A 15,039-nucleotide genomic window follows, 5' to 3' on the forward strand; every position below is an offset into this window, starting at 1 on the left:
TGGATGGGACCCTGGGCATTCTGTATTAGTTTAGTTTAGTGGCTGGCATACCTGTCCACAGCAGGGATTTGCGACTGGATGGTCTTTAAGGTCCCTTCTAACCCAAGTCATTCTTTGATTTCATGAACCTCCTCTGAAGTAGCAAGGTGTAAAACAGACGTGCTACCTGTGAGATGTTTCTTCCCTTGGAAGGAAGGTGGGCAGTAGTGGACTGGGGCATTGGAACTTGATGATCCTTAAGGTCCATCCAACCCAAGCCATTCTGTGATTCATTCTATGGCAGTACTTTCTGCCTTCTGAAAGTGTATTGAACTTAACTGTTGGCCTCGAGGTATCATTTAGAGTCTGGACTGAGGTTTGGAGCCATGGCTTGTAATGGAGGGCATTACAAAGCAGCTGGTACTATGGCATGGTTTCTAGCTGGGCAAAGCACATCTCAGTGTAAGGAGGTATAAGGGTGCTCCAAGCTTCCCAGCTCTCACAGTTCCATCACCCTGAATGAGCCAAGTAGAGCTGCGTTTGTCCTTAGGACAGTGATACAGTGCACATTTTCCACTGGGATGAAATTCCTTCTTGTAATAAATGCCCTATTTAAATAATCAAAGTCCCAGAGATGAGATGCAACTGGCCCATTTGCCCAAGAGAGCGTTTCAGCATACTTTTACCCAACAGTTGGTCTGAGATCAAAAAGACTTGGCACTGCGCTGTTTCCTGGATAACACGCCGTCATTATTTATTCATCTGAACCAAAGTGCTTGATGTTTTCATGCAATCAGTTAGAGCTTTATCATCTGCCTCCCTACTATTTTTTTTGTTTCTCTTTTCTTTTTAAGATTTGTTGTGTTTCAAGAATGTTTTGAAGCTGTTGCAGTGGGAAATCCATGGCTTCAGCTGCAGCTTGCTCATCCTTAATCTGATTTTTTTAATAATTCAGTTTTTACTCATTCAAACCTCCAAAAGATCCTTGTCTTTATTTAAACGTTTTGTGCTTAGATGGTAAACTAAAGATGACTTTTGGAAATAAAGCATGTTTTCCTGGGTTTTAATAGATACTGTCACATTTATTGCTTTGTGATTTAAAGAGATATCTCCGTAAGGACAAAGCCAAGTAATTTCAATATATATATTGATGTTGGTATCTAAATGACTATGGTAAGTTCATTATTATTTTTTTAATATATAATTTGTAAAAGCAATCAGAAGGATGTTAAGTCAGTGGGTGAACCAGCAGTGGGATGGGGTGAGGCTGATTTCTGTCCCATCCTTCTTAGAGAGAAAGTATTAACTTAGAAAATTGTGATTCTCTATGAGAAATCTGTTTCTCTTTCATTTGGGAGGATTTCTTATTACGCAAAGGAATTGATATCACAAGTGAATGCACTTTACTAAAGTGATACCCTTATTGGAAAGGCATTTTTCCAAGAGGTTCAATGGGAAATTTGCAGTCAGCTCTTACATGGGGCAGGACACACTGCTCCCCTTTCCTCTTGAAGGGGTGGTTTCATGCAGAACAAGCACTTCTACAGATCCATGCCACTGTTGTGGTTTCGTAAACTTCCTAATGTGGCAACTAAACTAATTTAAAAAGAAAACAAGAACAAAAACCCACATCATAAAGAACAGAGAATGTATGTCTGTATGTCTTTTCTCAGTGGTCAGCCATAGGAGTCTTAGCTGTTACCTGGAAGGGTTTTCTGAAACACATTGTCTTGCTGGTGCTCAGCTGGGCATTATCTGCAAACGTACCAGATAATATAGAAAAGAAAATGAAACAAAACCAAGCAAAAAACGGACTTGATGGGCTTATTCTGACCATTCACACTGCAGGAAGGCCTGATCCCCAAGCTGATTGTGCTTCTTTATAAAATTAATCCATAAGATTTTCTGCTCATAAATAACTGTGAAATGATTGAACTTTGAAACATCAGACTTCTCATGTGCTAAACCTCACGGAAGAATAATCTCTTGATAAATTTAGTTTTAAAGCAACGAAAGCATAGATGATTGCAATTCTATTTATAGACATGCGCAGTAAACAGTTTCCACTTGGTTTATAGGAATGTTAGGTTAAGTTGGAGCCTCTCAATGAAGAAAGAGATGCGAGAATGTGGAGAAACATCAAGGGTCAGTGGGGCAAGCAGTTCTGGCCCAGGTTTGGATACAGTTTTAGGAAGGAGATGGGCACAGATTGCATTTGCCAAGGCAGAGAGAACGAAGCAATGAGAGAGATATTGACATTCACTGATGCTTTCTGAATCTTTATTGAGGCTGAACAGTGGATGTGAGCACAGTGAGGCAGTGGCTGGTTGATTTCAGCAGAGGTAACAGTGGCAGTGGCCACTCCGCTGGTACAGTTTTGCGAGTGCTGCATGCAGGCTCTTGTTCATCACTGGAGACCATACACAGCTAAAGGTGGTGCCTACCTTGAAAAATAGTGCTTTGCAGCTGAGAATTTCCTCTGTTAAAGTGTTACTGTGCTCTTTGTAACAGTGTCCTTGTGTTTGTGACATTTGGTTGTGGATGCCCCATACTTGGAGGCATTCAAGGCCAGGCTGGATGTGGTTCTGGTCTGGTGGTTGGCAACCCTGCACATAGCAGGGGGTTGAAACTAGATGACCACTGTGGTCCTTTTCATCCCAGGCCACATAATGATTCTATGATTTTACTTGGTCCTGTTGCCAACTCCATTGCTTTAACGGGGTGGAAAAAGCAGGTAGAAAAAGTCAGATGGTAGCCCAAGGCTGCCATTCAAAGCTGAAACCTGGTCTATTTTGACCGTTTCTTCCAGGATGTCTTCTTTAACTTCTTTGTATTCTTTGTTACTCGTTGACTTGGTGATCATGTGTGATGCACCATTCTGTGATTTAAATGATGGCTATTGATTTGAGACCCCAGAGAATGTGACAGTCCTTGAGAATTTGACCAGGGCAAACTGTAATTCCACCCAAATTTGTCTCTTTTATTTCCCCGCACACATTTCTGTCCTCTCTATCTGGCAGTACAGGTGCACTGGAGAGCACTACAGTCCAAGACAGTTTTTGTGTAGCCAGCACTGCAGGTTTCGGCAATATTTTTAGAATGGAATTAACGCTGGGGAAGCATGTTTTGGAGCCAGACTAAACAAAAGTGTGTGGAAAAAGAGAAACCGTGATCAAGTATTTGTTCTGCTTTGGCATGTTGTGCAAAACAAGCTCAAGACTGGATTAGGAAACTGACAGAAAATTAGGATAGAGGTTCACTGTCAACGTCTTTAGGAATACTGGATGATGCTTGACAGGTATTTCATTCTGCTTTTAAACGATATTAGCTCAGAATAACTTTTGTCTGTATAACTGCACAGTCCAAACCCCAATCACCCCTTAAGACTGTAGAAGTGAAACATGAAGCAGACAGTCTCTTCCATATGCCCAAGTTAAATGGTTTACCTGACAATACTGGGCAAAACTGAGTGACCATGCTTCTGGGAACAGTATGGTTGTCATTTAGTAATTAAATGTAGGTTGTTTGTTACAGCTGGAAGTCTTTACTGCATACTATAAAGTAGTAGTGGGCATTAGAAAGCTACTGTAGAAATGAAATCAGTTTTTGAAGTGTTACCAGAGTTATCACCTACAGGAGTGGAACAGCCCCATGCTCTGTTGCTTTTCCACCTTGCATGTAGAGATATCTGGTTCCATTTTTCCCTAGAAGAGTCAAGCAGAAGAAAAGCTAACACACAACACACACCTTGAATCATGTTCCATAGTGATCTGAATTACAGAGAGATGGGTTCCAGTTCAGATGACCCTGCTCTGTCAGAGGAAAGAAGACCTGTAAGTGTAGACATTGACTTCACAAGTTCCTATCTACATGCCCATAGCTAAATTTAGGTGTCCTAATCAACAGATTGAATCATCGGTACCTTCTTTAGGGTCCACAGCACTGTTTATCTCACTTAAGTAGACTTGTAAAGCAGGAGAGATGACTCATGTCCTGACAGTGTCTACTTCTACCTGAATGTTTAATGCCCTGCATTTCTTTGGTTTGGAAGTCAGTTCCATTGCATCAAAGAAGACAGATATTAGCTGATTCCTTCTGTACTGTGTATAAGGCTATTTCACATAAGTTTCATATTCAGTGTATACACTTACAGCCAATAACTTCTATAATACATTATTTGTCCTTTCCAAACTAAAGAACTATACTGCAGGGTGGATAAAGAGTGTACAGATGAGTAAACAGTGCTTAAAATACTTGCCCTTGAATAAAAATTAAGTCTTGGATAATATCTTCCATTTTCGCATCAAATCTTTATTTTTAGTAGACATCATCTGAAGAAAGGAAAAATAAATAACTCTGATGTTCAAGCTACATAGTCACTTCCATATCATCTCAGGACCCTGTCAGAGCGGGAGCCATTAAACCTCACAGCAATAATGTCCCTTGGGATCTCTTACCTTGCCAGAATTCACATGGTAGGGTTGATCTGGTCCAGAAAATGTTATGATACAGGAGGGGATTAGAGTCAAGAGATATTCTTTTGGTGTATTCGTTTTGCTGTTATTAATTATATATATATGTGTGTGTATATTTTTTAAATAGCATTTTGGTTTTTGTTTTTCTTTCAGGAAGTGCAAAAAAAAAATTCTAAATTATGGAGCTAGTCCATTTTCCATTTAGGAGTTTTCCTGTTGTATCATCATCAGATGCTTCTCTTTCACAGGCCACTTGATGCATTATTTCCTGTTTTACTCATTGACTATTTAGTCTCGTAAGCTAAATTAAGTAAGAAGCCACAATGGGAGCTGCAATACTAGGCCACTATTGTGTGCTTCCAGTGCATTGTGCCTCAGGCCCAACTAAGTATTACCAACCACTCAAGCATGCATTGTTGACACGTAAATGCGTGTTTGGATGTAGCTTGTTAGTAAATGCAATGTCCCCAGCAGTTTTAGTTGGATGATTATATTATTGCTAATTAACAGAAAATGTCATGACTTTTGACAAATACTGTTTGTTCAGTGTGTTTGTTCTAGAAAACATATCCTACGTGAAAAGATGAGGAAATAATATGGGGAAAGGGTAAGGGTGGAATATCCAGGAGAGAGATGAAGTTCTCAGAAGCATGAGTCTTGATGACATCTACGAGACAGCCAAAATCACTCCTGGAAATGTGGCTCACTCATATACCTCTAAAATCATCTGTGTTCCCCACTACTTAGATGCTCTCTCAAATGCACGTTAGGTTTTGGTTAGTGTCAGGAGAAATTCAATTTAATTCAGCTAACCAGATGGCAAATTATAGTATTGAGTAGAAGGCAATCTGGGTGCTAATGGTGAAGGCTACAAAGTATAAATACAAGAACAACGAACCTCTGGCTCCTCTGCATCCTTGCTTGTATCCTCCTCATTTACATAATGGGTTACAGCATTATGTAATTCAAATCAAATAGCTGCCAGTAGGCACCAGCTTCCTTTGCATCTATCCCACAAAGCTGCGCTGAGTCGCTGCATTTGAAAGGAATGGCAGAAATGAAATGATTCTGTCTCCCAGACACCAGGACTCTGACCCACCACCTGTTGCAGTCAAAGGAAATGTTCCCCTTGGCTGATGTGAGGCGAGGATTGCACCTCAGCGCCTGGGTAAGCTCTTAGCTCTGATTCCGAATCTTGGCAACCAGACACAGGCAGTTTTCAATTGCAAACAGGCAGAATATCCCTCCTCTTTGGACAGCAATAATCTGTCTCTCAGGAGGAAAATCTCTTCCCTTCCATCAGAGTGGAAGATCCACTGGCTTTATCCAAACAGTATTCTCAAATTTACGATGCACTGAATAATGAATCAAATCTTCTGTGTATCCCTGCAAACATCCTCCCCATGATGGAGTCCCTGTTCAGTTCGTCCTTCACTTGTCTCTATTTCCATTGCTGAGAAAGGTAATTTTGCCAAGTGCACTTCTAAACCCGTGCCTTTTGATTTTTCTTTTCTCTGCCTCATTGCAAAAAGTGCTGAAAATGTGTGTAGCTGGGGCTCCTTTATCACCCGACATCACAAAAACCTATAGAGAAATAGAAATCCTTCACCTTTGAATTTGGGAAACTACTTCAATAAACAGAAGAGCATTGCAGGATGAATAGGACGATAAGGTAGCTGTGCCAAAATCATGTAGGTTTGGTGCAAATGTTGTTTGGAGGGCTCAGTGGACAAGGAGAGATTTGTGGAAGGATGGTGTTGGCTTGAAATAAAGTAGATAAGAGGAAAAGATCATTTTCTCAGTGGATGGATAAGAAAAAGGGACTGAGGAGGATGAGGCTGGGAAGTTGGGTTTACTATTGGTGTATGGATGGGATGGGAGTATACTGAAGAACAGTGGTTGTCAAGCAGAGTGCTGCTGACACTGCAGATGGAGGTGCTCTTAGCAGGGCTTGATGTCTCACCTCATGTCTGCCGCTTCCCATCACTAGATGTGGTGTGGTTTGGGTCCCTCTCTCTTAGCTTTTCTTGACCCCTCTCAGCCTCTTTTTGTTTCATCTGAAAGAAGGAATACGTCACAGCATTTACTCTTAGAAATGGCTTTTAGAATTGTTCATAGAATCCTTGTTGGAAGGGACCCTTAAAGGTCATCTAGTCCAACTGCCAAAGCTTGCCTACTGTATCATATTTGTCTTTAATTTCAGTGCTGTAATTGTGAAAGAGGCCCTAAGTTTTGCTTACAGGGTTTCATCCCCATGCCAGTTCTGGTGATGGTTTTCTGTCCTGATTAAAGTCTCTCCATAACTTAGATGTGAATTATCAGCCGTGCCTTACTTAAAACCTCATCTTAATACATCAGACATTTCCCTCTTCTTAAAGCATACAACCAAGCTTTTGGTGGCCAGCATATAAAGCCTACCTTCTTTCAACAGCATAACTAGCCCATAATGGCTTTAGAATATGTTTTAATAGCTGTTTTACAACTTCCTATATCTGTTAGAATGTCTTTACAAAACACTCAGTGAATAAAATGGACCTGATTTGATATGTTTTATTCATGTGAGCGTTCAAAGCACCTAAAATTGTGAGCAATGTGTATTACATTTGGCATAATGTGGAGTTCTCCTGTAGATTTATTTCTTGTTCAAAACCTACAGACTGTATCCTTAGCTGAAAACATTTGGTTTTCTTGGTAGCTCTTCTTCTAGATCTGTTGATTCAGAGGAGGAAAGGAGATTTTCTGAAGGCTGAGTAGTTTATAGTAATATAACTCGGAGACCAATCTCTAGTTAATTAAAATAGACATGAAACCATGTTGGGTGCAGAGAATTAAAATTTTCAGCAAAACACAGAGATGTGCTTTAGTAACTATGAAATGCTGTTTCCTTCTTGCTTGTTCCTATCATTCAGTTACAGCATAAATTGAAATAAAAACACCTGCAAAGAGTCAGAATATTTTTAGCTCACTAAATATATGTATTTTATTATAAGAGAAGCCTCAGTGCCAGCATTTCATTCTTGGCATAACATTTGTCATCCCCAAATACTGATTCAATATTGGGAAGAAATCTTCTGAGTTAATTTCCTTTTAGCACATGTAAGCTTTCTGAAAACTATCTTATCAGTCACTGGTAACATCAACATGCCAGGATTCTGATGAGTGAGATGCCAGCAATACTCATTAAACTGGATTTAAAAGGAGATACCCCATAGTGAGAGCTGATAGTGATGGAAGGTTTGTGGGTTGGTAACGCGGAGATTTTTGGGGTGGACAATTTGTGTTGTTTCTTTTTTTTCCCCCTGTTGATGTGAATGCAGTAAGTTCTCTCACTTATTTCTTCCCTCAGTTGTTTTGCTTGGTGAACAAACAAGGCTCGTTTTAGGAAATCTGTGTTCTTTGAGATGTCATATCAACCTGCAGGCTGGTTTTGTGACGTGGGCAGCAAGAGAAGCTCTGCCTTGTAGCTCCTCCTGCGTCAGCCAGGGCTCTTCTCAGTGCTTTTTCTGGAAGATCTCCTTCAAAGGCTATAAACGTAGCAGCTGTTTCCATCAGATTTTTGTGGAATACCAGTGGGAGCCTGCCTGGTTCTCAGCAGGTGTTGATGTCCCCAGATCTCTGCTACATTTGGCAGCATCTCTTTTCTTGCTTTTGGGTGAGAAATTAGAGTTTTGCATTCCCTGCACTGTTGGTCACCTTTTGGACTTTTACTTTGAAACTTCAGTAACAACCTAATTGGTATCCACCCTTTGGTGTGAAGATGTTCTCTTTGAAGAAACCATTTCAATCCAAATATTCCAGGTCTAGTGGGTCACTTCCCCAGGTGCTGTGGCTTCCCTGGAATCCAGAGAGCTGTGCTGATTTATGTCACTGAGAGATGAGGCTCTTTATGTTTTTAAACATAGAGTTAATAAGGTTTGAAATACCAATAAGATCATACAGTCCAACCATCAACACATGCCATGTATGACAGGGAATCGTGTATGGTCTTTGCAAAATTAAGCCAATTGGAAAAAAGACATGAAACAGGTTTAAGCAGAAAAAAGACTGTGCAGTGCAAGATTCCAAGGGCTGAGTTTATTGAGTTCCCCCTCAATTTGATGTGAGCACAGAGTGCATATCAAGAACAACTGAAATTTTTCAGTCTGAGTTTCAATGATAATTTCCTCTGATGCCTCCCAGCTGGGGAGTGTGAAATGGAGTACAGGTGAAGCAAGTCTCATAAGATTGTATGTTGATGGTCAGTAAAGTTATGAACAATAACACTCCTTTAGGCTCTTGAAATTTATGTAGTTTTTTGTTGTTTTGTTTTTTTTTTTTTTAATTATTTTAATTCTCCATTACGTCATTACTTACTACATGGTTAGAATAAACCTTTCATGTGGTCCAATATCACCTTGTATTGCTTTGTAAAGTCTGTGTGTCTGTGCTTATGTGTGTGGGCATGTAGACTTATGCCTAAAAATTTGTGAATGTAGACCAGTGACATTAAATTGGATGTGTCATTGTATTGTTCTTTATTTCCCTCGCCTATTAGTTTCATGTTTTGCAATGCTCTGCAAGTCAAAGGAAAATGCCAAGGAGATTATATGGAGAAAAGGGGGAAAACATCCTCGTGATTGTTTTTGTTACCACAGCATTTAGGAATGCAAAAGCTGTATTTAGTCTTGAAAGTTTTTTAAACAAAAGGTTAATTTCAATCTCCCATTTTTATGTAAGGTTTTTGTAAGGTCTAGATCTAGCAGAATCAAAGCTGAGACATACCTGCTCCCACTTTCTCTCATCCACTACCCTGACCTATGGTCATTGGTTGCTTCTTGAGAAGCATCATTGAATTTAGAATGGTTGGATGAATAAATTCCTACTTGAGACAAGTGTGTCAGTTGGTATACAATCTTTATTTTATGAATGATGTTTTCACTGTTGACCTTCAAGTTTGGCTTCTTTAGAATGGCTCTCAAATGTGTGAAATGTGTATGTCCCTGGTACCCCCTGTACCAGTCGTGTGCCACCATGCAATTAGGAGTTAAAAGCAAGAAAAGCCAAGGGTTCTTTGAAGCCAGTGGTCACCTGGGTGTACTGCATAGCAGAGACCTTAGTCTCATTGTTCCCCACTGCCACTGGCTGATGGGACCTCCCCACAGATTTTGTCAGCATCTCAGACCATGATAAAGGATTGGCAGGCACTATGATGGTGGTCTGAGCCTGCAGACCACGTGCAGGAGCAACTGCAAGGGTCTGGAGGTGAGCAGGACCTACTTTCCTTGTATCCCATTGCCCAAGTGCCCTTTCAGGTGATAGTCAACCATCCATGGGGGCAGGGCATACATATCTTGTTTGGTGAGCTCAAGGTGTTCTGAGCTGGGATGAGTGAAGCCTATGAGAGTAAGGCTAAAGCTGTCGTGGAAAATGGCATTTATCTCACTGAATAAATACAGACACTAGCAGTATATTTGTACTTTTCCCACTTCTTGCTGTGCCACAGAAAGTATGCTTCTCAGGGCTTTGTTTTCTCATGCACATTTTGTTTACATAGCTAGTACATTTTTTATCAGTGCGAACCGATGTTAACTGAATTTAAGAAAGACAAGCAAGGGGGAAATGTTCATTCTGTGCATGGTGATATCTCAGAAACAACGTGTTTTGAAGCTTTGTACTTCAAAAATACGCCTGAGAGGGATGGAAAAATCCAGGCTTATATTGTAAAAATGTGAGTCACAATAGCTATTATCTCCTAAGAAATGGCATTCCAGCTCTTTGATTCAGTCACTGATGATTTCCCTTTTTAAGTTGTGGTGTTTTCTTACCCTTTTAAGAAACATCTGGGCTAACCCTCTCTATTTGTAGAAATGTTTGCAATTCACAGATTAAAAGGAATTAGACATAAAAAGGACGAGAAATCATCCTGTCCATTTCCTGAAAGCATATGAAATTGAAAAAGAATTATGCTGAACATATATATTAAAATGTAGATATTTTAACTTATGTCAAATTAAAATCAAGATTTTTCAATTGTGAGGATGCAATTTGTTTTAGGAAAATAAATGGAAGGATATTGAAAGCTCCAGTGAAGTTTGAGTAGCATTTTTTATTTTTATTTTATTTTTTTACTTTGTTCCTAGTAAGCAATCTGGAATTTGCATTTTAGGTTGAAAATATGTGGTTTTGAGTTCAAAGTTAATTCCTTTATTTTATTGAGCAGAAATAATCATCAGTAATTAGACAATAATTAGAAATTCTGATTTTGATAATTCTTCTTGGCAATTTTATCTCCCTTGTAATCCCCCATCATTCTCCCCTCCCCTCTTCCCTATTTTTCTTTCTCTTACCCCTCCCCTCCCCTATTTCTCTTTCAATTACCCCTCCCCCCATTTATTTTTCTTAAATTTCAATGAGTTACAAGTGAGAATGAGTATTTGAATAAGTCTTTAAAGAACTCTAAGAAGGAATTCTATGAATATTCAGTTTCTTGATGAAACAACACCCATGAAAACTGTTGCACTTAGAAGAGACGTTCCACACATTCTCTTACTATCTCATCAAAGTACTTAGTGTCCCGCGTGCTTCTTGGCCATGCATTCAGCTCAGCTGTACAGAGCGAGCTGCAGAAGTGGCTGAGCTGAGGCAGGCTTATGGAAACACTCATCCCATCATGACACAGCTCATGAAGTGTGAATGGGGCCGTGCACAAGTTCACCATGAGTGTGATTGTCACTGCCCTCTGCCAGCATAGCACAGCTCGTTGTCAGAAGAAGGCTATGTGGACTAATTCTGCATTCCCACCAGTCTTAACACTAGTGAGACTTCATTACAAATCCTCATGGTATTCTCTAGGGACTAAATAACTCCCCAGTTTGATCATTTCCATGTAAAGCAAAGTATAAAGCTCCAGCTTCCCAATAACAACAGTATTTCCCTAGGTTAGATCACGTTGCCTGGCCCAACTTGCAAGGCACTAGAAGCAGGTGATGTCAAGCACCTGAAGATGGATAGGGGTATTAACTTTGGTTCCCATGGTGGTTTTGATTCTATACAAGCTCAAACCAGCCACCGAGCCTGCATGCATGGTGCTCCATCAGAAAGCTGTGAGCATACAGAAATTCAGTTTGTGGGAAAGCTTCTGGTTTTCTGTTTTTAGAACAACTGATGAGGGAGGAGAGGGAAAAAGCATGAAGAGAACAGCTACATAAAGAAGAATGCTAGAATACGCAAATTCCAGGAAGGGCTTATTCATTTTAGGTCTGCTTGTTGAAACAAGTGGCAATGCAGAGTATAATGTACAAACTACAGTCAATCATTCCTGTGTGATAGGCTATGATCAATGAGAATTTAATGAATTCATTTCAAAATGAAGTCAGGAAAGAAAAACAGTCCTTGTTTGAAAGAGTGCTTTACTCAAATAAATTTGAGTCAATAAATATGCTATTTGTCATTCAGAGTCCAGTTTAAGTCTTGTTTGCTAACAAAAATGCTGTCATCAGAGAGCCTAATAGAAGCAAACTATCTGGAACTATCCACTATAAATAGACAAATGCCATCTGAAAGCAGAAAACAATTGCAGCTGAACAAAGAGCTGTAGCCTGCACACACACTGAAAAATGCAATAGGGTGGCCCAACTCAAAATCTGTGGTGTTATTACTTTGCTTATATTCTGATTTAGTATCTGGTGATATTCCAAATAATAATAAAAAATAAATAATATTTTTCTTCTGTGGAATGTGCTTTAATTGTTGCCTAGTGGGGATTTCCTTTGCTGGAAGAAGCACAGCATTTAAGTCACTATTGAATTGCAAAGCACAGCTTCAGTGAACTTGAATGGATTTGTGCAGGCTGCTAGAACACGGATAAGCTTCATCTCTTTTCAAACAATCGTTTTACATTAATTTTCACAGTCATCCATGTTATTTAGTGCAGATACGAGAGGACTTTTTGTTCTGTTGCATTTTTCACACTTGGATTTTCTTCCTGTAAGTTGAAGAGGTATGGCACTTCTCACTTCTTTTTAGTCTGCTGGGTATTGGAAGTGTTAACAGTGAAGCTCTGTCAACCCAACAGCTCCGGGTTAGATGTTCATACTGATACTAGAGACAGTCAGCCTGGTTTTCAGATGTGATGAATGGGCAGCAGGGGTTTCACAGCATCTTAGAAGCTTGGAGTGCTTTCATGAAGGTCCCAGGGCTTTGCTAGGCACATTTGGGCTTCCTGCATCCTGTGCATTGTGGGGTGTGGAGGAGAAGGAAATACTCAGAAGTCCTGCTGTATATTAGGAAGACGGTTATTTTCTATCCCTGAAGGAAAATAAATGAAGAAAAATTGCATTTCAGAATTCTAAGAAAGAGATTATGAAGAACTTCTGTGTGATTTAAGGATCTGAACTTGACCCTTTGCTTTTTAAATTTGGAATAGAACAGCTGGGGCATTTTTGGAGTTTGCATCATGTGGCCTGAGATCGGTGGATTTAAATCTGCCCTGCAGTCATCTGCACATTGTTCATCCACTCCCAGGGCTGCATTCTCAAAAATGAGTTAGGAATCCAGTCCCTGTGACTTTCAGTGAAACTTAAGCTTGTATGAATGTAAATTACTCCTTAGATATGACTGAGGCTCCCAATTGACATAAAAACTCACGAACGGTCCACAGTAATTGACAGTCTTTTTTAGCTCTGATCACAGCGTTGTGTGTATTTCAGAATTGAAATAACAGTTCAGATTTTTTTGTTTTCCTTGATGTTCTACTGACCACATCAGAATAGTCGAAGAGTTTCCCGGTAATTGGTAACCTATGTTGCTTAGCGTGTTTGTTTCTCATTCTGTTGGCTTAGTTCTTGCTTTGCTCCCATCACAAACCTTTGGCGCTTTTTGTTTCAGCTGTTTCTACTACTTGGAGAAAAGACCCGTATAGACAAAGCAGGATGAAAAGATGGCTGACTTCTTGTTACCACCGGGTACTAACAGCTTCCACCGGTTCACGCCCGAATCCTTGGCTGCTATTGAGAAGCGAATTGCAGAGAAGCTTGCGAGGAATGCAAAGCAGGAGTACAGAGAGCAGCTGGGCGAAGAGGAAAAACCTCAGCCTCAGTTTGATTTGCAAGCATGCAAGAAACTGCCTGATATCTATGGAACTGTTCCTCCAGAGCTTATTGGAGAGCCACTGGAGGACATTGACCCCTTCTACAATGATCGCAAGGTGAGCATCAGCAAGGCGTTCTGTTTCTTGGCATTTGCTGAACCGTAACATCTTCCTTTGTGTTAAGGGCTCTGGTTTTTATCTTTTTATAGTCAGTAAAAATATTTTTTTTCCAGATTTTTGACATGAGCAGGGCTCCTGAAAAACATGTAGGCAGCACAAAGAGGGATAAAAAACATAATTAAAACCTGGGTGTTTTCAAGTGACACTGATTATGAATATAGATAATATGAAAAAGGCAGATCAATAGCTGAAGGAAGCCAGAGGTTTTTATCTACTGTATTTTCCATCTTCATGAGATTTGACTCTTCACAGATGTGTTGGCCTTTTGAGTCCCTTCATTGAGCTTGGATCTTAAGTAATGGGACTAAGGACTTGAGTGTCATGCTAGCACTCATCACAAGATAGGAAGCACCTCCATGACCATTCTGAAGAGCAGTGTTTTTTCTGCTGAGGAATGGTATAACTCCATTTATGACAAACAGAGCTGAAGGGAGAAGTGAGTGGTTCATTCAGTGCTGGCACTCTCCAGAACAGTAAGCTTCATCCCAAAATGAGCATCACCTGATGATGTATCACATGTAGTCTAGACCAAAGCCACAACAGTGCAAACTGGATCTGTCAAAAGGCTGTTGACAGCAGAACAGGGCTGGTTGCTTACTACAGTTCATTCTCCTTTACAAACATTTTGCAACATGGAGGATAAAATAAGGCTTGGAACCTCAGAGATTTTTTAGGGAGCTTCATTTACTTTCAGGTACTGATGTTCTTGGTTTTGGACTAAGCTACGTCCTGTAAATAAAAGGTTAATATTCCCATGGTGATACTTCAATTAAAATGATGTTCAAACAGACTTAAAGTTAAATGGACAAAGAGAAAGGCCTGGAAAGGCCAGAATTAACTTACAGATATTTGTGGCTCTGCTATTACCATGCACAAGCAGCAGCATACAGATTTGACTTTTAGGATCACAGAGGTCTTAGTTTCAAGTGGGTGACTTACTTAAGAGTTTATCTACTGAGTGGCCTGATTCTTTCTATGAGTGAATATTAGTCCTTCCAAGAATAAGTGGGCATTTTCAGGGCTATATAATTGGATCAACATCCAGTTCATCTTTGCTTTGGATTTAGGATAACTCAGTATGGATTTCCTCCCTCCATATTAATATGAACACAGTGATAATGCCTTAATGCCCAGGTTAGATCCTCTTGTGGAGATGTGCCTCCTGAAATCTTAGAGTCATTTAGATTGGAAAAGACCAGGTTCATCTAGTCCAACCACCAGTCCGTCACCACCATAGCTTCTCGAAAGGTGAGTTGAGAAGCGATGACTGAGAGCAATAATGTGTGCAAGGTAGGGAAGATGGAGTAACAACACAGCAGTAGATAAGTGGCATAAAAG

The 15,039-nt window shown here is 40.0% G+C and overlaps 1 protein-coding gene across 6 annotated transcripts in view; it reads left to right on the forward strand.

Annotated features, from left to right (window-relative positions):
• LOC107308775 (sodium channel protein type 5 subunit alpha-like) overlaps positions 1-15,039 on the forward strand; it is a 195,104-nt gene that overhangs the window by 25,322 nt on the left and 154,743 nt on the right. For all 6 annotated transcript variants that reach the window (XM_015852888.2, XM_015852891.2, XM_015852892.2 and 3 more), the window contains exon 2: positions 13,320-13,638. In XM_015852888.2, coding sequence (XP_015708374.1) covers positions 13,372-13,638 — 267 coding nt within the window. In that variant the 5' untranslated portion in view covers positions 13,320-13,371. The remainder of the gene's footprint in view (positions 1-13,319; positions 13,639-15,039) is intronic.

This window comes from Coturnix japonica, chromosome 2, assembly GCF_001577835.2.
Source record: "Coturnix japonica isolate 7356 chromosome 2, Coturnix japonica 2.1, whole genome shotgun sequence".
NCBI lineage: Eukaryota > Metazoa > Chordata > Aves > Galliformes > Phasianidae > Coturnix > Coturnix japonica.